This window comes from Hyla sarda, chromosome 5 (genome assembly GCF_029499605.1).
Source record: "Hyla sarda isolate aHylSar1 chromosome 5, aHylSar1.hap1, whole genome shotgun sequence".
NCBI lineage: Eukaryota > Metazoa > Chordata > Amphibia > Anura > Hylidae > Hyla > Hyla sarda.
The window spans coordinates 59047434-59072913 of record NC_079193.1 but is presented as its reverse complement, the minus strand read 5'-3'; the positions used below and the strand labels follow the sequence as shown (position 1 = coordinate 59072913).

At 42.5% G+C, this 25480-nt stretch overlaps 1 protein-coding gene across 3 annotated transcripts in view; it reads left to right on the top strand.

The window, feature by feature from the left end:
- Positions 1 to 25480, top strand: part of UBE3C (ubiquitin protein ligase E3C) — a 124700-nt gene that overhangs the window by 30213 nt on the left and 69007 nt on the right. For all 3 annotated transcript variants that reach the window (XM_056519563.1, XM_056519564.1, XM_056519565.1), the window contains exons 10-11: positions 3332 to 3483; positions 6669 to 6856. In XM_056519563.1, coding sequence (XP_056375538.1) covers positions 3332 to 3483; positions 6669 to 6856 — 340 coding nt within the window. The remainder of the gene's footprint in view (positions 1 to 3331; positions 3484 to 6668; positions 6857 to 25480) is intronic.

Sequence of the window (25480 nt, the reverse complement as noted above, 5' to 3'; positions counted from 1 at the left end):
TCGTGGTACTTTGAATGGATGATCGGATCACCCGCAGCGCTGCCGCGGCGATCTGATCATCCAGCTTGGCAGCCGTAGGTCCCCTCATCTGCCTCTGCTGCCTTCCACGGGTCTTCTGCTCTGGTCTATTAAAATAAAATGTAAATGATTCCGTACGGTGAACGGTGTGAACGTAAAAATAAAAGTCCAAAATAGCTGATTTTTTATAACATTTTATTCCCAAAAAAATTAATAAAAAAAGTTTTTGAAGTTTTATATAAGCAAATATGGTCTCAATAAAAAGTACACATCACGGCGCAAAAAATCAGCCCTCATACTGCCGCTTATACGGAAAAATTAAACAGTTATAGGTCTTCAAGATAGGGGGATTTTAAAAGTACTAATTTGGTTAAACAGTTTGCGATTTTTTTTTTTTTTTTTAAGCTCAATAGTAATAGAAAAGTATATTATCATGGGTATCATTTTAATTGTATTGACCCAAAGAATGAAGAACACATGTCATTTTTACCGTTAATTGTACGGCGTGAAACCTTCCAAAATTAGCAAAATTGCGTTTTTTTTTTTTTAATTTCCCCACACAAATAGTATTTTTTTGGTTGCGCCATACATTTTATGGTAAATTGAGTGATGGCATTACAACGGACAACTGGTCACTCAAAATACAAGCCCTCATACTAGTCTGTGGATGAAAATATAAGAGTTATGATTTTTTGAAGGCGAGGAGGAAAAAAACCTTAAGGCCCAAATGGGCTGAGTCCTTACGGGGTTAAAGGAGTACTCCTGTGGAAAACTTTTTTTTTAATCAACTGGTGCCAGAAAGTGAAACAGATTTGTAAATAACTTCTATTAAAAAATCTTAATCCTTCCAGTACTTATTAGCTGCTGAATACTACAGAGGAAATTCTTTTCTTTTTGGAACACAGAGCTCTCTGCTGAATCACGAGCACAGTGTTCTCTGCTGACATCTCTGTCCATTTTAGGAACTGTCCAGAGTAGGAGAAAATCCCTATAGCAAACATATGCTGCTCTGGAGAGTTCCTAAAATGGACAGAGATGTCAGCAGAGAGCAATGTGGTCATGATGTCAGCAGGGAGCTCATTTCCTCTGTAGTATACAGACCCTAAAAAGTACTGGAAGAATTAAGATTTTTTAATAGAAGTCATTTACAAATATGTTTAACTTTCTGGCACCAGTTGATTTAAAAAAATAAATAAATAAATAAAAAAAAAGGTTTTCCAGGGGAGTACCCCTTTAAGTATAAAACCGATCAGAAAAGACTTAAAAGAACTAAATCTGTATAGTCTAGAGGAAAGAAGGAAAAAGGGGGACAAGACTAAAACCCTTACGTGTGGTAAAGAGTTTAGTAGGGTTTAGGTTTATTAAAGGGGTATTCCAGCTCTAGATACTTATCCCCTTTCCACAAGATAAATTATTAATATCTGATCGTGGGGGGTCCTAACTCTGGGTCACAACTCTCTCCACTAAATGGAACAGTGGGTGGTCACCTGACTACATTCATCGTCTATAAGAGTGCCGGAGATACCGGAGTACAGTGCTTGGGTATCTTCAGCACTCCCATAGGCAATGAATTGAGCGAAGTGGGTGCTGACGACTGTTCCTTTCAATGTGGATAGGGGTCAAAGGTATTTGACTTTTCTTTCCGGAGAACACCATAACAGTATGTGGGTATTTATTGGCCATTAGCACTATACTATGAATTCTGGGAATATTGGATATGCACAGCAGTTCAATCACGCCACCTTTTCAGACAGCTTTTCGGTAATGTCAGCGTTTCACTCCATTTCTGGAGTTTTACAAACTGACTGAGAATTTATGCCAAGCCAGACATTTCTCCAGAAGCAGAGGGTACCCATTTGCAGACAGCTGTTTCGGGGTGGGATCAGTTTCAGTTTACCTTTCAGATTGTGTTGAAATCTGCTGCAGAATTTACATGTATTACATGCCAGTTTTACTGGAGATAATGCTACAATTGACTCCTGCTACATTAAAAATGATGAAATCCCAATTAACCTGTTAACGACCAAGGACATGCCACGGCTCGCTATTAACACTTTAGTTCGCTGCTGTCAAAGCTGACAGCAGCGTCTGATGTACCTTTAAACAGTCCCTGGGCGTCCAGTGGGTGGATCGCTCTTCTGCAGCGTGATCGTGGGGGAGTGATCCACTGCTGAGGTAGCTGGAGGGCTTACCTCTCCTCCTGTGGCTGCTGCAGTTCTGTAATTGATAGAGCCTGGCCGAACCAGGCTTTATCAATTGAGCGCAGAGCAAACAGATCAATGTGGTTCTATGAAACTACATTGATCTGTATGAGGAATCTAATGATTCCTCCTAAAAGTCCCCTAAGGGACAAATAAAGTGTAAAAATAAAAGTTGAATAAAAGTTTATAAAACACCCATTAACCCCTTCCATGTAAAAAGTTTAAATCACCCACCTTTTCCCAAATTCAAATTCCATTTGGGATCGCCGTGTGCGTAATTGTTTGAACTCTAAAAATAAAACATTATTTCTCCCATACGGTGAACGGTGTAAACGTTAAAGAATACCAAACCCCAGAATTGCATTTTTTTTAATCAGAGCCTACACCCCCCCCCAAAAATTTTTTTTTTTTTATAAAAAGCGATCACAAAGTCTGATAAATACCACAATAGTACTGATAAAAACTACAGATCACAGCACAAAAAATTTGCCTTTATAGAGCCCGGTAAACCAAAAAAATAAGTTATAGTGGTCAGAAATTGGTAGTTAACAAAAGAAAAAAATTCTAAAAAGTTTAGTATTTTTTATAATTTGTAAAACATGATGCAAACTATACAAGATGGGTATTGCTTTAAATATGCAAACCTACAGTATTGGGATTACATGTTAGTTTGACCTCACAGTGAATGGCGTGAATAAGAAAAAAAAAACAAATTTGCAAATTTACTTTTTGTTTATCAATTTCACCTCACAAATATTTTTTTTTGCCATTTTGGAGCATATGTTATGATAAAATGAACGAAGGTATTACAAAGAACAGTTAGTCCCGCAAAAAATAAGCCCTTATATAGGTGTGTAGATGAAAAATTTAAAGCGTTATGGCTATTAAAGGGCAAGGAGGAAAAATGAAAGTGCAACAACGAAAAGAGGCCCAGTCTTTAAGGAGTTAATAATCCAATGCTTTTCGCCACAAATAATATTTGCATTTACTGTAATATATGCATAGAACAGAATAGGATGAAGCTAAATGGTGTAAAAAAAAAAAAAAAAAAAACTACAAATTTTCATGTATTATTATAAGTTTTCTGATACATCTTTGGCCTTTTGTTTCAGGCACTCTGACAGAAGAAGGGATGCTTGTATATCTGAGAGTACTGCAGGCCTTCCTCTCTCAGTTACCATTCTCCACTGTTGCAAATCACCAGGAGCTTGCCAGTGACTCCGAAGATGATGATGAAGATATCAGCAAAATGGTCACCTCAGTGGTAAGTGGTCTATACTCAAGTATTGATCCCTCGGATGAATGAAATCCCTTTCCCATTGACTTACTTTATAAAAAATAACAACAGACTGCACACACACACACACACACACACATATATATATATATATATATATATATATTACTATAATTATTATTATTTTTATATGCAGTTGAATATTTTTTTTGTATATAGCAGAATTACCGTATTTTTCGCCATATAATAAGATGCTCCGGCATATAATACGCACCCAATTTTAAAGGAGGAAAATCTAGAAAAAAAAGAGTCTGAACAAAATACAATGTAAAGTATAGGACAATGATCTTCAACCTGCGGACTTCCAGATGTTGCAAAACGACAACTCCCAGCATGCCCGGACAGCCGTTGGCTGTCCGGGCATGCCAGGAGTTGTAGTTTTGCAACATCTGGAGGTCCACAGGTTGAAGACCACTGGTATAGGAGGTAATACTCACTTGTCCCCGTTGCTCCGGACCCGTCACCCCTGCCCTGGATGTCTCCCTCCATCGCTGTCGCAGTGTCCCCGGGGTGTCCCCGTCGCTCCGGAACGTCTCTGCTGCCCGGTATACTCGCTCTCCGTCGTCGCCATCACGTCGCTACGCACGCCGCTCCTATTGGATGAAGGGACTGCGTGCGCAACGACGTGATGACGACGGAGAGCGCCGGCCATGCACGGGATCCCCGCAAGGAGCAGTCATTCGCTGATCGGACACCGAGGAGGCAGGTAAGGTCCCTCCCGGTGTCCTGTAAGCTGTTTGGGACGCCGCGATTTCACCGCAGCGGTCCCGAACAGCCCGACTGAGCAGCCGGGTTAGTTTCACTTTTGCTTCAGACGCACCGGTCAGCTTTGATCGCCGCGTCTGAAGGGTTAATACGATCTGCGATCAGTGATGTCATGTATTAGCCGCGGGTCCCGGCTGTTGATGGCCACAGGTACCGCCGCGATATTACAGGATTTTAATGTGTATTTGCCCTATAAGACGCACCAACTTCCCCCCCCCCCCCCCACAGTAAATACGGTAAATGTACTAAAATGGAGACCTAGTCTGAACCCACCCTTAGGCTTTCTGCTGCATCACCTTTGGTTTATTTTTATCTGCAGCCGCCAAATACTGCATTATGTATTAATGCTTCTAGCTGCTGCTTTAGAGATCTGCTAAACCTTTACCAGAAAAATATGTGACTGGTTAAAGAGGCTCTCCTTTATAAATATTTTTTTTTATATAAATGTGGACAGAGTGTGGTGAAAAAATGAACACACATTTACTGACCTGCTGCAGATCCCCCCACTGGTGTCGTTTCACCAATGTTATTCCCACTGCCAAGAGCTTTCTGTTCTCTGTCCTGAAATACCTTCTTTGCTGAAGACCAGCTGAGGCGGGTCACCCCTTTGGACACATGCTTAACTGAGAAGGCTTTTCCAGTGTTAGAATGGAGAATGGGAAACTCTGAGCATCGGAGACTGCACCATTGCAAAGAGGGGGATCGGTGGCAGGTGAGTATGAGTGAATTTATTTTGCACTCTGAACAAATTCAGATACAAAAACATTTATTCATGCAACCCATTTTTAGCTTTTATGGTATGTACACACTACAGAATATCTGCCTGTAGAAATTCCATCCAGACTTTCCCTGTATATCTGGGGATTCACCGCTATGACTGCCCAGACATGCACTGTCCAGATTGATGAACTGCAGTTCTGCAGAGTATTCCACCGAAAGGATTGACTTGTTCGATGGAGTCCAGAATTTGAATTTCCACAGTGGAATTTCTGTGGAAATAGTGCATAGTGCAGCAGAATCCCATTGAAGACAATGGGAGGCTTCTGAACTAGTATCTCTTCCCAGGATTTCTCCGAGTTGATATTCCGCAGTGTGCTTGTATTGTCATTTTACAAAATGTGACTTTTTTTAATGTTATTTATTTATTCATTTTTTTTTAATACACTTTCTTTACTATCCCTGTGTACACCTGTTACATCATCTTGTCAGCCCAACATAACCACATACAGTCTTATCTAATAATATGGCACTGGGATATCTTTTTGAAAACTGCTATGTCTCTTCTTTAGTCATGAACTGCTAGTGAGTTCATGAATATATACTGTATATAACAGTCGGTGTTATTTCAGACATCTGTAGTTATGAAGCAGATAAAGAGGGTGTCTGAGAATTCTACAAATTAAACTAACTGCAGTAAATGCTCTAAAATCTAAAAAAACAAAGGTTACTCATCTATTTAAGCTCTTGCCACTGAAACTCTGATGGTCCCCATTTTGTTTTTTGACTTTGTCTGCAGCGATGATGTCATGTACATCCATGTGACCACTGTAGCCAATCAATGGCTTAGTAGTGATATGAGCATGTATGGCATGGAACTGCTGAGACCAGTGGTTTACTGCAGCAGTTACGTGACATCATCGCTACAGTAAAAGTAAAGAGAGACCAGCAGGTCCCTCCCTCATGTGCAGACCGACTTGTGTACAACCCTTTTTGTGGAGGACCATAGTCTTCTCTATTTTATTTAAGGTTTGCACTCTTCTACAGGGGTTCTCTCCCCCCCTTGTTTGGTCCCCCTGCATAAGGATACATGTTTATTAAAAAAAATGCTTGCTTCTGTCCCATTGTATTTCTTAAAAATTTTATATAAAAAAATAAAAAACAGCAGGTAACGTCAGTGCTGGAGAAGTGGTGAATGTAATAGGTCATTAACCTGTTCCCTTTTTAAGTTTATTGTATTTAGTACAGTTAAGTTAATTTGTTCCACGTTTATACCACCCCTTTCTTATTTCATTTTGTGATTTTGTGACCAGCATTTGGAAATTCGGTCCTCTTTGAGGAGCAAACAACATTTTCTACTTAATTTCTAAGGAAAAAAAAGTTTGACAATTATGAGGCTCTGTTCACATGACTGTTTTGACTATCATTGCAAGTCCAATCTATCTGGGACCAGTTGCGCTTATAGGTAAAAGTTTCATATTTTCAAAATATTTTTTTTTACAGGTGACTTTTGCATTGTATATGGCCAGCTCTAGGTGTCATGCTAATCTTTTTTTTTTACTGTCATATAAGCTGTATTTTGTCATAGGTCCTGATTTAATGCTGTGCCTGAATAAAATAGAAAGCAAATCTAATTGGCTAGTTTTTGTGACATATATTCTTGTTCATAGGGTGATGGCAAGATGTCTGTGCAATATATCACAGAAGAGTGCCTAAAGAAACTGGATACTAAACAGCAAACAAACACCTTGCTCAATATGGTGTGGAGAGATTCTGCCAGCGAGGAAGTCTTCACTCTTATGGCCTCCATCTGCCATACACTAATGGTACAGCACCGCATGATGGTTCCAAAAGTCAGGCAAGTACTGAGAATACTAAATGTAATTCTTCTATACTATCCTATAAGTTGGAGCTGATCACTAGTTCTTACTCAGCCAAATGTTCATGTGTCTCAAATTGAGGCTAGATAGCTCTGGTGGAGACATCTCTCTGTGAGAACAAAAGGAGACAACTGTCCAGAGCAGGAGCAAACCTCTCCTGCTCTGGACAGTTCCTGACAGAGGTGGCAGCAGAGAACACTGTGGTCATACTGGAAAGAACTACACAACTTCCTCTGGAGTATACAGCAGCTGATAAGTACAGGAAGGATTATACAATAGAAGTCATATACAAATCTGTATAACTTTCTAGTACCTGATCATTTTTTTCCAATTTGGTTACCCCTTTAAGATCAATGTCCTATCATTAGGATTGTGGAGATCCAGCTCCCGATAGACTTATTGAAGTGATGCTGTATTGTTCACCAGGCAGAGCTCTGTGCATGTTGTAATGTCTGTGCCTGGTTTTGGTGCTCAGTCTGGTTTAACTGAATGGGATAGAGCTAAAGTACCAGACACAGACACTGCAATACGTTTGGAGCTGTGGCTGGTAAAGAGGTCACAAAGCTCGCCAAAGCCCTGTAGCCCCTACAATCATCTCCACTGGTCAGATACTAATAGCCTATTCTAAGGATAGGCCCACGGTATTGAACAAAGGAGTTATCCCAAGATCTTAAGTGAATAGGACAAAGCTGCAGTACCTGGCACAGCCACTACCAAATGTGTGGTGATGTACCTGGCGAGGAATGGAAGGGACTAAGTGGCAGTCAGTGGCCCATTGTATAATGTAAGCACAAAATATGCTGCAAACAACTTAGTATATTTGTAAAATCATAGTAGGCTCCCTTAGCATGGCCACATGGCCGAATTTCCGAGCGGAAACCTGCCAGAAAAAATCACCTTGGAAATTCTGTTGCTGCAGAGTTACAATGGAATCCACTTGGAAATGCATTGCTGTCTATGGAGATGGTGCATTTTTGCTCGCTCCTAGCGCCGGCAGAACAAGCAATTTCCTTAATGTCCGCCAGTGTTTTCCGAGCTGACATTCTACAACTTTTCTGCCATGTGAACCCGGCCTTATGGTTTTCTCAGTCTTCTGGTTCAGTGAAAGGAGATATTCTGTTTAGTTCTATGCTGGATTATCAGATTTTCTGAATCACTTTTTTTTTTTGCAGCTAGCTGTTGCTATGTTTCATGCCACGTGAATTAGTTTCTCAGAAACCTTCACAATGAATAACATAATAGCTTATTGTCAGTGGCTGAGAAATTGTGATAAAAGGGAATAGAAAACGCAGTAACATTTGGCCTTCTGAGTGGTTCGTAATTCTGATGTTTTTACGTTGAGGACCGAGGTGAAGAAGCCGGATTGTTAGCAGCTATACCTTTTTTTTTTTTTTTCTGTAGAGCGGTGATGTGAATCCATGACATCTGAGCTGCAAATAGTGCTGCTGCAATCTCATCAGTCTGTCTTGGCTGGCTGATGTTTATTGCTGTCAGGAAGTAAAATGTCAGGGAAGCTGTCATCCTGAAGATTAGGGCCATTAGCTTCTCTGACTATTGCGTCTAAAACAGGATGTGGCATAAATTATCATAGTTTTAGGGTTTTTTGCCCTTATGCGTAGCACACTGGTATAAAGGGGTACTTCTATCTTAGAAATACACTGCTCAAAAAAATAAAGGGAACACTAAGATAACACATCCTAGATCTGAATAAATGAACTAATCGTATGAAATACTTTCGTCTTTACGTAGTTGAATGTGCTCACAACAAAATCACACAAAAATGATCAATGGAAATCACATTTATCAACCCATGGAGGTCTGGATATGGAGTCACACTCAAAATCAAAGTGGAAAACCACACTACAGGCTGATCCAACTTTATGTAATGTCCTTAATACAAGTCCCAATGAGGCTCAATAGTGTGTGTGGCCTCCACGTGCCCGTATGACCTCCCTACAATGCCTGGACATGCTCCTGATGAGGTGGCGGATGGTCTCCTGAGGGATGTCCTCCCAGACCTGGACTAAAGCATCGAGACATGATTGAGCGAGACATGATGTCCCACATGTGCTCAATCGGATTGAGGTCTGGGGAACGGGTGGGCCAGTCCATAGCATCAATGCCTTCCTCTTGCAGGAACTGCTGACACACTCCAGCCCCATGAGGTCTAGCATTGTCTTGCATTAGGAGGAACCCAGGGCCAAGCGCACCAGCATATGGTCTCACAAGGGGTCTCAGGATCTCATCTCGGTACCTAATGGCAGTCGGGCTACCCCTGGCAAGCACAGGAAGGGCTGTGCGGCCCCCCAAAGAAATGCCCCCCCCCCGCACCATTACCGTCCCACCGCCAAACCAGTCATGCTGGAGGATGTTGCAGGCAGCAGAACATTCTCCACGGCGTCTCCAGACTCTGTCACATGTGCTCAGTGTGAACCTGCTTTCATCTGTGAAGAGCACAGGGCGCCAGTGGTGAATTTGCCAATCTTGGTGTTCTCTAGCAAATGCCAAACATCCTGCACGGTGTTGGGCTGTAACTGTGGACATCGGGCCCTCATACCACCCTCATGGAGTCTGTTTCTGACCGTTTCAGTGGTCACATGCACATTTGGGGCCTGCTGGAGGTCAGTTTGCAGGGCTCTGGCAGTGCTCCTCCTGCTCCTCCTACTCTTTGTACAGAGGTGCAGGTAGCGGTCTTGCTGCTGGGTTGTCGCCCTCCTACGGCCTCCTCCACCTCTCCTGATGTACTGTCTCCTGGTAGTGCCACCATGCTCTGGACACTACGCTGACAGACACAGTAAACCTTCTTTCCACAGCTCGCATTGATGTGCCATCCTGGATGAGCTGCACTACCTGAGCCACTTGTGTGGGTTGTAGACTACGTATGATGCTACCACTAGAGTGAAAGCACCACCAGCATTCAAAAGTGACCAAAACATCAGCCAGGAAGCATAGGAACTGAGAAGTGGTCTGTGGTCACCACCTGCAGAACCACTCCTTTATTGGGGTTGTCTTGCTAATTGCCTATAATTTCCACCTGTTGTCTGTTCCATTTGCACAACAGCATGTGAAATTGATTGTCAATCAGTGTTGCTTCCTGAGTGGACAGTGTGATTTCACAGAAGCGTCATTGACTTGGAGTTACATTGTGTTGTTTAAGTGTCCCCTTTATTTATTTTTATTTCTTTTGAGCAGTGTAGTTGGCATATTGGTAGAATTCTCCATAACCTTTGCGTCTCCCACCAATCCTTAGGGCAGTGATTCCCAACCAGGGTGCCTCCAGGTGTTGCAAAACTACAATTCCCAGCATGCCTGGACAGCCTGGACAGCCATGCTGGGATTTGTAGTTTTGCTACAGCCCATGGCACCCTGTTTGGATAAACACTGCCTTAGGGAATGTAGGCTAGACTGCTCATTTGTTGCTCCTGCACTGTGGCAGTGAAGCAGGCCCCATTCTCTTGAATAGAGTTACGCAGTCAGGTGGGCAGGCGTCATGCAGGAGAGGATTGTAAAGGTGCCAATGTGCTGTGTCATCTTCATTGGAAGAATCCAAAAAGTCGGACCCCAAAGATCATAAAATTCTAGCATATTATGGCATCACTTAAAATTTTGCACATCATGTTTGAGCCTTACACTGGAAATACTTTGGAAGGATTTTTCCTAAAATTGGGAGGATTTTACCACTGACCACTGTATAAGCATAAATCAACCCATGTAAAAAAATACTAGGCCGCACTGTTAAGTTGACTATGCTTCTAAAAACACAGGACAGTTGTATTGGTACTAAGTAATATTGTATTTGCTGTGTATAATGCATAAACAATGGTCTGTCTATTAGCTTTCCTTAGTTCTAGAGGGTTACTTTTTGCTGTTTTTGAAAGTGCCAGAATAGTGTTTAAAGGGGTACTCCAGTAGAAAACAATTTTTTAAATCAACTGCTGCAAATTAGTTAAATAGATTTGTAAATTACTTCTAATCCTTCCAGTACTTAGCTGCTGTATGCTACAGAGGAAGTTGTATAATTATTTTCTGTCTGACCACAGTGCTCTCTGCTGACACCTCTGTCTGTGTCAGGAACTGTCCAGAGCAGCATAGGTTTTCTATGGGGATTTGTTTCTACTCTGGACAGTTCCTGACATGGACAGAGGTGTCAGCAGAGAGCACTGTGGTCAGGGAGAAAATAATGATACAACTTCCTGTGGTGTATACAACAGCTGATAAGTACTGGAAGGAGTAATTTACAAAACTGTTTAACTTTCTGGCATCAGTTGATTTAAAGAAAAAAAAAAAAAAGGTTTTCCACCCGAGTACCCCTTTAACCAGAAAACCCCTTTAGGGGGACTATTCACCTCTGCAGTATCCTGCGCAGATTTGATGGTGTGTTCCGTTAATTGGTTTACACTAAAATCTCCAGCATAAAATCTGTAGCTTCAAATCCTGTGCATCAAATATGTGCAGGGTACTGTATGTGTGAATACATTCTAAGGCTATGGTCCCACATGCTGTATTTTGCTGCATACTTTCTGCAGCTGATTTTGCTACACATTGGCCCTGATTTACTAAGAGTGGAGTATAGTTTTCTTTGTGGGTATTTACAAAGGTTTCCTTACATTTTGCATTTTTCCCTATGTTTGTTTTGCCTTTTTTTTTTTTTTTTTTTTTTTTTAACACATGCTGTGATCTGTGGGGTTTTCCAGAGCTGAAGACCACCACATTTTCTGTGGAAAATTTTTTTGTTCAAATTTTTTGAAAATGTCTGGGACATGCCCCTTTCCCGATGGCCACGCCCCCGTTTCTGAGTAATATGCAGAGTTGGTCGAGTTTCTGATTTTTTTTTGGGGTGCAAATTCTGGCACGCAGACAGAAATTCTTGTGCACTACCCTACAAAACAAGTCAGGTTTACAATAGTTAATAAGGGCCATTGACTTCAATGAATAGGAAAATATGCTGCATGTGTGACCCCACCCTTAGGATCTATTCACAAGCACACATATTTGATGTGCAGGATTTGAAGCTGCAGATTTGACGCGGTGTTCAGTCATTTAGATTACATTGAAATCTGCTACATAAAATCTGCAGCATCAAATCCTGCACATCAGATATGTGCAGGATACTGTACATGTGAATACACCCTTAGCGCAGGATCACACGTGCTGTATGTTGCGTATTTGCTGCTGCATATTTTTCTGACAATTGAAGTCAATAGGTACTTGTGACCCTACCCTTAGGGTGTACTCATACGTACAATATCCTGCACGTATTTGATGTTAAGTATTGGTATCTACAGATTTTATGCTACAAATATTAATGTAAACTAAATAACTGAACACAGCTTCAAATCTGCAGCTTCAAATACTGTGCTTCAAATATGAACATCATACTTTACGTGTGAATAGACCCTTAAAGGAGTACTCTGCTGCTCAGCGTTTGGAACAAACTGTTCCGAATGCTGGAGTCGGCGCCGGGCGCTCTTGACATCATAGCCCCACCCCTCATGATGTCACACCCCGCCCCCTCAATGCAAGTCTATGGGAGCGGGCGTGACAACCATCACACTCCCTCCCATAGACTTGCATTGAGGGGCGGGGTGTGACGTTGAGGCTATGAAGTCACGAGCTCCCGGCTCCAGCGTTTGGAACAGTTTGTTCCAAACGCTGAGCAGCAGAGTACCCCTTTAAGGTATGCAGTTTAATTGGGAAGGGGTTATTGAGTATTTATCGGTAATGTTCTTTGTAAAACAGTTTAGCTTTTTTTTTTATCATAACTTTTTATATAAAGCAGCTAAAGTGTAATTTAGCTTATAACTGTTTCACCATTGGGTGAATTTTCTGTTCTGGAGTAAAATTCACTACATATAAGACAATGAATATGGATTTCTGTTTCAGCATTACTTTATCCATTTTATTATTCTCTTTGGCAGAGCACTGACATGGCAGATTTTTAAATATATGTATATACTAATCATAGAGTAATGTCAGGCTATACATATATCTAAGTTCACTTCAGCACTGAACTCCGTCCTGTTCATTTGGCACCAAACTAAGGAGGTGAACGGACCCTTTGCACAACAGACATTGAATGGGGTCCATCTGGTGTCTGTTATTTTAGGGGAGTTGAGCTCCACTCCCATTTTTTGCACAGGGGCTCCCTTTGGCGGAGCTCAGTGGTGATGTGGTTGAGCAGTAACATGTAGATCTTCTGCTCTGTTGTATACAGTGGTTCTTAATCTGGGTTTGATCGAACCCCAGGGGTTCGGTGAGTCAGTCCCAGGGGTTCAGCGGGGGAGGTCGCAACTGGACAGGCAAACCAAGCAATTGCTTGGGTCCCCGAGCAGAGCCAGTGTTTGCCCATCGTGTAGCGACGGGGCAATTCCCCCCATCATTATTAACTCCCTGCGGCCCCGCGTGGAAGTTTAAAAACGCAGGGCCGTCACTGATGTCCCGTGCGTGTGCCCATGGAAACGGAGGCGCCGAGGACCGGAGGATAGAGGCCAGCTTGGTAAGTGACCAGCAGCACGTCATCTTCGGTGCTCCGACCACCGGTTCCGAGACCTACTGCTATAGCCGGATCGTTGGTCGGAGCACTGAAGTCGGCAGTACACAGGCATACAGCATACAGTGGGCATACAGGCATACAGCATACAGTGGGCATACAGGCATACAGCCTGTATATGGCTGGAGGCTGTATGTCTGTGGGGGAACACTGCCTACATCAGTGGTCTTCAACCTGTGGACCTCCAGATGTTGCAAAACTACAACTCCCAGCATGCCCGGACAGCCGTTGGCTGTCCAGGCATGCTGGGAGTTGTAGTTTTGCAACATCTGGAGGTCTGCAGGTTGAAGACCACTGGCCTGCCTAATGTGGGGGGGGGGGAACTCTGCCTGCCTAATGTGGGGGGGGGGGGGGACTCTGCCTGCCTAATGTGGGGGAACTCTGCCATTGTTGCAAAAATGACGAGAGTGGCACTTGCCAAGGTAAAGTCGCACATTTCTGAACTGGTCTCTGAAAGACAACAGCAGAAGTCACAATGATTTGCAGTAAATATTCATTATGTTTGTGTGTGAAAATCAGGTTTTCATGGTTTTGTTCTTTGTTCTTAATGGTTTTGTTCATTTTGTGCACCTATGTATAAATATATACCTCCTATGTTTTTGAATTTGAAAAAAATATTTTATTTTTCCAATTAAGAAGGGTTCGGTGAATGCGCATATGAAACTGGTGGGGTTCAGTCCCTCCAACAAGGTTAAGAACCACTGGTTGTATAGTCAGCCGGCCTGTCTGTCACCTATAGCTATACCACTTCTTTCCTGTATAAATTATCAGTAATAAAACAATAATAATAAATAAAAGAATTGCCTTCCAAGCAAGAATATGACTTTCCCTATGATGGTTTAGTAATTTTATGGGGTGATGGGAGAACCGTAGGTAGGCAGCTATTTCTTATTCAGAAAGCGCTGTGCTGAAAATGTCACTTTTTGCTGCTGTGAATTTAGTGGTGATGAGTGCTGGAACGTCATCCCAATGAACAGTAATGCAGATCATTATATTTAATTAAAAGTCAGAATATTGATAAACTCTCAGGATCCTTCAAACCATCGACATAGCAGAGCCAGATATAATGTCATTGATTCCTCTGCACATAAACTCCATTTGGGTATACCCCAGAGATCTGTGTGACATATACACAGTGGCACGTCTGTAAAAGGTAAAGCTAAAAGTGCTGTAAAAATAGCTAATACTAAAGAGAAGTGCAGTCCTTACTGCTGCAGTGCAGCCTCCTTTTACTTAAAGGAGATATCTAGTGCTGAAAAACGTATCCCCTATCGTAAGGATAGGGGATAAGTTTCAGATCGCTGGGGGTCCGACCGCTGGGGCCCCCCCGTGATCTCCTGTACGGGGCCCCGGCAGCCCGCGGGAAGGGGGCGTGTTGACCACCGCAGGAAGCTGCGGCCGACACGCCTCCTCAATACAACTCTATGGCAAAGCCGGAGCGCTGCCTTCGGCAATCTCCAGCTCTGCCATAGAGTTGTATTGAGGAGGCGTGTCGGCCGCCACTTCGTGTGGTGGTCGACACCCGCTATCTGGCCGGAGAGCCGGGGCACCGTACAGGAGATCGCGGGGGGCCCCAGCAGTCGGACCCCCACGATCTGAAACGTATCCCCTATCCTTACAATAGGGGATACGTTTTTCACCATTGGATATCTCTTTTAACCTCCTGAGCGGTATTCCCGAGCGTGACTCGGGGTTAATTTTCCCTGCCAGGATCGGTAACCCCGAGTCACGCTCGGGGTAGAATTGCAGAGTTCCCGGCCGGGCTGCACGATATATCGCAAAAGCAATGCGATATAGCGATGCGGCCCCCGGGAAAACATGCGATTATCTGCTCTGGTCGGCTCCCGTTGCGGGGGGCGGCCAGAGCAGGTAAAGAAAAATACTAAAAGTCAGTGTTTCCCTACCAGGGGGCCTCCAGCTGTTGCAAAACTACAACTCTCAGCATGCCCGAACAGCCAAAGGCTGTCCGGGCATGCTGGGAGTAGTAGTTTCACAACAGCTGGAGGCCCCCTGGTAGAAAAACACTAAGCTAAATGTAAAAAGAAAAAGTAGTACAATAAAAAAAAACTTTTGCTCACCTAATCCCGGTCCCTGAAGAGGTCGTTCCCCTCTGTGCGCTCTGGTCCCTGCTCTATTCATCTTACAGGACCTTTCACTTTTCAGCCAATCACAGGCCGCAGTGGTGTAAAGCCTGTGATTGGCTGAAGGGGAAAGGACTTGTTCTGCAGGAAATACACTAGGTTTGAAATCTGCCCGGCAAACCCAGTGTATCCTGCTGCAGAACAAGGTGACAAGGGGGGGGGGGGGGGATGTGACAGGGGGGGGGATGTGACAGAGGGGGGGATGTGACAGGGGGGGGGGAAATGTAACATGAAGGGGGAGAATGTGACAGGGGGGGGAAGAATGTGACAAAGGGGGAAATGTGACAGAGGGGGGAATGTGTCAAGGGGGGGATGTGACAAGGGGGAGGGGAATGTAACATGAAGGGGGAGAATGTGACGGGGGGATGTGACAAGGGGGGGAATGTGACAGGGGGGGAATGTGACAGGGGGGGGGGAATGTGACAGGGGGAGGGGGAATGTGACATGAAGGGGGGGGGATGTGACAAGGGGGGGATGTGACAGGGGGAGGGGAATGTAACATGAAGGGGGAGAATGTGACAAGGGGGGAAATGTGACAAGGGGGGGGAATGTGACAAGGAGGGGGGAGAATGTGACATGGAGGGGGGAGAATGTGACGGGGGGATGTGACAAGGGAGAGGGGAATGTGACAAGGGAGGGGGAATGTGATGGGGGAGATGTGAAATGGGCGGGGGGAGATGTGAAATTCAGTGCAAAAAATTGTACCGCTTTTGGTACAAATTTCCAGAAAGAATCATACCGCCAGGGAGGTTAAATAGTTATGGCATATGTTGTGTAGAAGGTGCTGAGTCTCGTACAAAAACCAGAACCAAGTTCACACTTTATAATTTTATGCATTTTATTTATCTTAGCCAAGAGCAGATGTAGATGCCAGAGGCATGAGAGCAAACATTTAGACTTCTCCTCATTGCGTGGTCATATTCCCTGCCTGTCCCTACTTTTCAAAAATTAGAATAAAGGAAAATTATATCTGCAGAAAGCCATTGTATGCCACAAATGTTTGTTGTTGGAATACCCATTTAAAATCTACACTTCTAGTTACTTTCCGCTATAATAATGAGTCCTGCAAAGTGGCATTGGTGGGGATCCATGAGATGGATGCATCAGAATTCTTTATTTATATAGCACAACATATGCTGCAGTGCTATTTCAGAAATCAGTGTGCTTTGTTGTTTATCTACTTACTTGCGTACTTTATAATTTTGGGATAACCTCTTTATTACCTTTCTACAGAATAGGTGATGAGTATCTGCTTATTGGGAGGTCCGATTACTGGGACCTGCACCGCTCAGAAGAATGGTTGCCCCTTGTCTTGTGTGTGTGTGTGTGAAGTGATAGTCGAGAATTCAGGAGTGAGTGAATTTGCAGGGTAAATGCTGGACCACCATGTTGGGGGGGGGGGGGGGGGGGGGAGGCCTGTTTGCCTGATCGCTGTGGGTCCCTGCAGTCAGACCTCCACTGTTAAAGTATTTATCATGTTATAATCCTAACATGAATCCTTGAAATTTATCTATGATTCCCATGGAGCCAAGTGCCCCTCCTTCTAGTAAATATTATTATTTATTTCTTGTTGCTTATATAGCGCCAACATTTTCCACAACACTGTATATACATTGTCGCCATTAACATTAGTCTTTGTCCCTAATCTGTTTTCCTTTAGTGGATTTCATAGGCCAATGTCTCCCAACCAGGGTGCCTCCAGCTGTGGCAAAAGTAGAATTCCCAGCATGCCCCGACAGCCTTAGGCTGTCCGGGCATGCTGGGAGTTGTAGTTTTGCAACAGCTGGAGGCACCCTGGTTGGGAGACACGGTCATAGACAGACACTTAACCCATCAGCTGGATGTGTTATAATGGACCCTGACATATGTCAATGAAAACTTTTGCGCTTTTGCGCTTAAGGACCCAGGGCGTACCTGAATTCCAGTCCCCGCCGCACTCTGGTCCCAGCAGGCACCCCGTGCAGACCCCTGACGGGTGCTGGGAGTCCTCACCTGGACCTGGGTCCCCCAATCCCCGGCATCGGGGCAGCAGCAGGAGGTAAGGCCATGCCTCCCGCTGTTGCCTAGAAACAACTCCCAGCATGCACAAAAAGGCATGCTGGGAGTTGTTGTTATGCAACAGCAGAAGGCACAACTACAACTCCCAGCATGCCCTTTGGTAGTTTGTGCATGCTGGGGGTTGTAGTTATGCAACAGCTGGAGGCACATTTTTTCAAATTTTTTTTTTAACCTAACTCAGTGTTTCGCAACCAGTGTGCCTCCAGCTGTTGCAAACTACAACTCCCAGCATGCACTGATAGACCATACATGCTGGGAGTTGTAGTTTTGCAACAGCTGGTTGCGAAACACTGAGTTAAATAACAGACTCTCAGTGTTTTGCAACCAGTGTGCCTCCAGATGTTGCATAACTACAACCCCCAGCATGCACGGGCAGCCAAAGGACATGCTGTGAGTTGTAGTTTTGCAACAGCTGAAGCTTCCCCCCCCATGTGAATTACATGCACACGGGCGGGTTTACAGAGAGTTTCTCGCTGCAAGTTTGAGATGCAGCAAATTTTCCGCTGCAGCTCAAACTCCCAGCAGTTAATTCGCTGTGAACCCCCGCCCATGTGAATGTACCCTAAAAACACTACACTACACTACAAAATGAAAAGTAAAACACTACATATACACATACCCCTACACAGTCCCCTAGCCCCCTCCCCACCCCCAAATAAAAATGAAAAATGTATGGTACGGCAATGTTTCCAAAACGGAGCCTCCAGCTGTTGAAAAACAACAACTCCCAGTATTGCTGGACAGCCATTGACTGTCCAGGCATGCTGGGAGTTTTGCAACAGCTGGAAGCACCCTGTTAGGGGTATTCTACGCCAGTGATTCCCAATGTCCATCCCTATGCAAATCCCTAATTTAGGCCTCAAATGCGCATGGTGCTCTCTCACTTTGGAGCCCTGTCGTATTTCAAGGCAACAGTTTATATGGGGGGGGGGGGGGCTTTTTCTCCTTTTACCCCTTATGAAAATGTAAAGTTGTGGTTGTTGTAAAATTTTTTACACTAACATTCTGGTGTTGCCCCATACTTTTCATTTTCACAAGAGGTAAAAGGAAAAAAGGACCTCCTAAATTTGTAACCAATTTCTTCTGAGTACGAAAATAACTCATATGTGGACGTAAAATGCTCTGCGGGCGCAGGATTGAGAGCACACCATGTACATTAGAGGTGATTTGCACAGGGGTGGCTGATCGTTACAGAGGTTCTGACATAAAGGGAAAAAAAAACACCCACATGTGACCCCATTTTGGAAACTACACTCCTCATGCAACATAACAAGGGGTATAGTGAGCCTCCACCCAAATACCCCACAGGTGTTTGAAGAATTTTCGTTAAAGTTGGACGTAAACATTTTTTATTTTTTCACAAAAATTCTGGTGTTATCCCAAATTTTTCATTTTCACAAGGGGTAATAAGAAAAAAAGCCCCCCAAAATTTGTAACCCCATTTCTTCTGAGTATATAAATACCCCATGTGTGGAGGTAAAGTGCTCTGTGGGCGAACTACAGGGCTTTTGGAGAGAGAATTTGGCTGGAATTGAAGGCCATGTTCGTTTACAAAGCCCCCATGGGGCCAGAACAATTGACCCCCCGCCACATGTGACCCCATTTTGGAAACTACATCCCTCACGTAATGTAATAAGGGATGCAGTGAGCATTTACACCCCACAGGTTTCTGACAGATTTTTTGAACAGGGGTCCATGGAAATGAAAAATTTAATTTTTCATTTGCACAGCCCATTGTTCCAAAAGTCTGTAAAATGCCAGTGGGGTGTAAATGCTCACTGCACCCCTTATTACATTCTGTGAGGGGTGTAGTTTCCAAAATGGGGTCACATGTGGGGGGGGGGGGTCCACTGTTCTGGCACCATGGGGGCTTTGTAAACGCACATGGCCCCCGACTTCTATTCCTACCAAAATCTCTCTCCAAAATGGCGTTCTTTCTCTTCTGAGCATTGTAGTTTGCCCGCAAAGCATTTTACATCCACATATGGGGCATTACGTGCCTTGAGGGGTGTAGATTTCAAAATAGTTTGCACCATAGGGGCTTCTTAAATGTGACATGGCCCCCCAAAAGCCATTTCAGCAAAATTTACTCTCCAAAATCCCATTGTCGTTCCTTCCCTTCTGAGCCCTCTACTGCACCCACAGATAACTTTACATCCACATATTAGGTATTTCCTTACTCACGAGGAATTGGGTTACACATTTTGGGGGGCTTTTTCTCCTTTTACCCCTTTCTAATATGAAGGGCCCTCAAATCCACTTCAAAACTGAACTGGTCCCTGAAAAATTCTGATTTAGAAAATTGGTCATATTTGCAAAAAATGCTCGGGTCCTTAAGGAGAAAATGGTCTAGGTCCTTAAGGGGTTAAAACAATGATTACATGCACCGTCTATGCAGCAGGTGTGGACTATGAGATCCTATGCATTCCCTGTAATAAAGGGTATAAAGAGCTCAGTCATCCCCACATTAACACATTACCAATCAATAGGATTTTTTGCAGTCTGATAGTGTCAAGGTTATTTGTCACAATTTGCTGTGTTAAAATGTTTCTGTTTAATAAATTGTTGTAGCTTTCAGCTCATTTATTTCTACTTATTCTGTTATTGATTTTCCCTCTTTTTTTTTTGGAGGCTAATTCAGCTCATGTTGCATGTCGCCTCCTGAACCCGAGCACGCTGATAATTGTGCTCCATACGCAAATGTTACTTCAAGAAAAAACTTCTCTTCTATTACAAGTAACGCCAAGATTTACTGTTTGATTCAATTTAGAAGTCAATTTAACCTTGGTTTATCCATCACTACAAACAACCAATATTTGTTGTGGCTCCCCAGGGCATGTCAGGTCTGCACTATTGATTCCACTAATCTTTAAAGTGCATTACAAGTCTAGGGCTACTTAGCAGCTCTATTAATTTGTGGCTTTATTGAGAGGCAGTTTTCATTCAGAGGCTTTTTACCTTTGATTGGTCCATCAACGAAATGCTCATGAGCCGCCATTGTATTTCTATCTACAGATAACCGAATAGTTAGGAGGTAATCCGGATACCGTCAGATACATAAACCAGCATTAAAAGGTTACATGTACTACAGCTTGTCTGGAATTTTACTATGTATTAAATCTGAAGAGCGTGCGTCCTAAATTATTCGCTTTTCATCTCCACCAGACAGAAGAAAACTTTAGGAAATGGTCTCCCTCTGACTCATTTCTTAGACCCCCTGTATTTGACTGTAACTTGACTGTAAAAAAAAATCTATGGATGAGTGAAATGATTTGACATAAATTGTGTTCATTTCAGATTTCCCAAACACTTGGTGATTCTGTATATCTAAAACTTGGAGAGATCCATTGAAATGTAATCTCAAAGTGGTAGCTTCTTCTACTAGCCATACACAGCCACACCTCTCCTGCCTTGTCCATCATGTCCCATAAACTACTACTACTATTACTACTACTAGCCACACCTCTCCTGCCTTGTCCATCATGTCCCATAAACTACTACTACTATTACTACTACTAGCCATACCTCTCCTGCCTTGTCAATCATGTCCCATAAACTATTACTACTATTACTACTACTAGCCACACCTCTCCTGCCTTGTCCATCATGTCCCATAAACTATTACTACTACTAGCCATACCTCTCCTGCCTTGTCCATCATGTCCCATAAACTATTACTACTATTACTACTACTAGCCATACCTCTCCTGCCTTGTCCATCATGTCCCATAAACTATTACTACTATTACTACTACTAGCCATACCTCTCCTGCCTTGTCCATCATGTCCCATAAACTATTACTACTACTAGCCATACCTCTCCTGCCTTGTCCATCATGTCCCATAAACTATTACTACTATTACTACTACTAGCCATACCTCTCCTGCCTTGTCCATCATGTCCCATAAACTATTACTACTATTACTACTACTAGCCATACCTCTCCTGCCTTGTCCATCATGTCCCATAAACTATTACTACTATTACTACTATTACTACTACTAGCCATACCTCTCCTGCCTTGTCCATCATGTCCCATAAACTACTACTACTATTACTACTACTAGCCATACCTCTCCTGCCTTGTCCATCATGTCCCATAAACTACTACTACTATTACTACTACTAGCCACACCTCTCCTGCCTTGTCCATCATGTCCCATAAACTATTACTACTACTAGCCATACCTCTCCTGCCTTGTCCATCATGTCCCATAAACTATTACTACTATTACTACTACTAGCCATACCTCTCCTGCCTTGTCCATCATGTCCCATAAACTATTACTACTATTACTACTACTAGCCATACCTCTCCTGCCTTGTCCATCATGTCCCATAAACTATTACTACTACTAGCCATACCTCTCCTGCCTTGTCCATCATGTCCCATAAACTATTACTACTATTACTACTACTAGCCATACCTCTCCTGCCTTGTCCATCATGTCCCATAAACTATTACTACTATTACTACTACTAGCCATACCTCTCCTGCCTTGTCCATCATGTCCCATAAACTATTACTACTATTACTACTATTACTACTACTAGCCATACCTCTCCTGCCTTGTCCATCATGTCCCATAAACTACTACTACTATTACTACTACTAGCCATACCTCTCCTGCCTTGTCCATCATGTCCCATAAACTACTACTACTATTACTACTACTAGCCACACCTCTCCTGCCTTGTCCATCATGTCCCATAAACTACTACTACTATTACTACTACTAGCCATACCTCTCCTGCCTTGTCCATCATGTCCCATAAACTACTACTACTATTATTATTATTACTACTACTACTACTATTACTACTACTATTATTATTATTATTACTACTACTATTACTACTACTACTATTATTACTACTACTACTACTACTACTACTACTACTACTATTATTATTACTACTACTACTACTACTACTACTACTATTATTATTACTACTACTATCACTACTACTACTATTAATTATTATTATTACTACTACTACTATCACTACTGCTACTAATATTACTACTACTACTACTATTATTATTATTATTATTATTATTATTATTACTACTACTACTATCACTACTGCTGCTACTACTACCTCTATACAGCCTCACTTCTACTGCCCTGCACATCATGTTCCATAAACTACTACTATTACTACTACTACTATTACTACTAGTAACAAAAAACAAGAATGGCACAACAACCTCAGCCATATAATAATACTCTCACAAAAATAGAAGCCATACAGGTAAAGTATGTAAACAAGTTTATAATCTTTATTAAACACTGAGTTTAACAATATTCATAAAATCACAAAAGTAGTAGAATGGTGATTAGAATACACGTTGAAAAGCTGGGTGAGTTTGTTCCAGATAGTAATGGACTAAAGTGATTACAATCATAAGTTACTGTTCCAAAGTGTGGCCCTCTAGTGAAAAGGATAACAGGCTGTACAGCACTGGTATAAAGGGTATGCTAGGGCAGGGGACACACAAGGAAACAAGTGATGTAAAGGAGTTGGAATAAAGAAAAACGGGAGACTGAAAAAGAATCACAGCATAATAAACAACAGTTTACCCAGTCATACACCCTATGTAGGAACACCTCACCTACCCCGAACGCGTTTTCGCTGTTCGCTTCGCCTGTTTTTCTTTATTCCAACTCCTTTACATCACTTGTTTCCTTGTGTCCCCTGCCCTAGCATACCCTTTATACCAGTGCTGTACAGCCTGTTATCCTTTTCACTAGAGGGCCACACTTTCTAACAGTAACTTATGATTGTAATCACTTTAGTCCATTACTATCTGGAACAAACTCACCCAGCTTTTCAACGTGTATTCTGATCACCATTCTACTATGTTTGTGATTTTATGAATATTTTTTAACTCTGTGTTTAATAAAGATGATATACTTGTTTGCATACTTTACCTGTATGGCCTCTACTTATACTACTACTAGCTCTACACAGCCACACATCTCCTGCCTTGTCCATCATATTCCATACTGTACTACTACTATTATTACTACTACTACTATTGGTAGCCATACACAGCCGCACATCTCCTGCCTTGTCCATCATGTTCAATATTGTGCTGCTGCTGTTTTTGCTACTACTACTACTACTACTAATACTACTAAATAGCCATACACAACTACACATCTCCTGCCTTTTCCATCATGTTCCATACTGTGCTTCTGCTGATCTTGCTACTACTACTATTACTGCTACCACTGTTATTATTACTACTACCACCCCTACACAGCCGCACATCTCCTGCCTTGTCCATCATATTTCGTACTGTTCTGCTGCTACTACTGCTACTAGCCCTACACAGCTACACATCTCCCATTTTGTCCATCGTGTTGCATACTGTACTTATACTACTAGCCCTACACTGCTTTTGTCCATCGTGTTCCATACTGTACTACTACTACTAGCCCTACACTGCTTTTGTCCATCGTGTTCCATACTGTACTACTACTAGCCCTACACAGCCGCACATCTCCGGCCTTGTCCATTATGTTACATACTGTACTACTACTAGCCCTACACAGCCGCACATCTCCGGCCTTGTCCATTATGTTGCATACTGTACTACTACTAGCCCTACACAGCCGCACATCTCCGGCCTTGTCCATTATGTTCCATACTGTACTACTACTAGCCCTACACAGCCGCACATCTCCGGCCTTGTCCATTATGTTGCATACTGTACTACTACTATTTGCCCTACACAGCTGCACATCTCTGGCCTTGTTCATTGTGTTCCATACTGTACTGCTGCTACTACTATTTGCCCTACAAAGCTGCACATATCCTGTCTTTTCTGCGCAGGATAAATTTAAAACGCATTAAATCTAGGAGACCTCAGTGTCATGCATTACTTTTTAAAACAACTGAGGCCTTTTCAGTCAATTCAGGCCAAAGTTATTCTGACTGCAAATTTTGGGAAATTCACTTATCTCTCTTATAAATCAATACTTCCCTGAGAGCAAAATGTTCTAGCATACCCCAAAACATGTAATAGAGCTATTATGCCTTATCATAGAAGCAGAGATGTGTAATGATTTTTATAGTAATACAATTTCCATTGCATGTGCTGATAGTAGCTTAATGTTAGTGACTGTTTGTTTTATCCAGTTATTCCAGTCATAAACAATACGACATGATAAAAAATAAAAAAATTCCCCCAGCAGGCTTATTGAAGTGTATTTTGAAGTGATATGTACGTATGTAGTATTTTAATCAGTATTTATTCCTTATTTTGTAGCTCATTTTGATTAGTATTTTTGAAAAAGTTGGTTCCAGTCTTTGTTTGGGCTAAAAACACTGACAGAAATGAGGACCAAATACTAAACAAAATAATATTGTGAACCCAGCCTTACAGCCGTTTTTCACTGGGTGATTATTGATCAAACAGTTGATTATTGCCTAGTGTAAAGGGCTCACCAATCGGATAAGGAATTACCAAAAGCTTATTGTCTGCTAAACACATCTTCTATTCGCACTAAAAACTCGTTCCCAGGCAGCATATCTTCCAAATAAACGGGAGATATACTGACAACAATAATGAAATGAAGGCCACAACAATTGTCCCATGTAAATAAATGGTCCTTTAAGACAGCACTGAACGACAATATAGTCAATCAGCACTTGTATCGGGCAATTGTCTACCGATCTTAATTTTTGCATGACTTAGTTTTAGCCGCCATTGGCACCAATACATAGACAAAGTTTTTTGACCTACACAGGGGTCTTTGTAACTATTCTTGCTACCAAATATACCAGAAAGCTTGCTAGAAGCCCCATTGGAAGTTTACAGCATAAGTGTGAACAGAGCCTT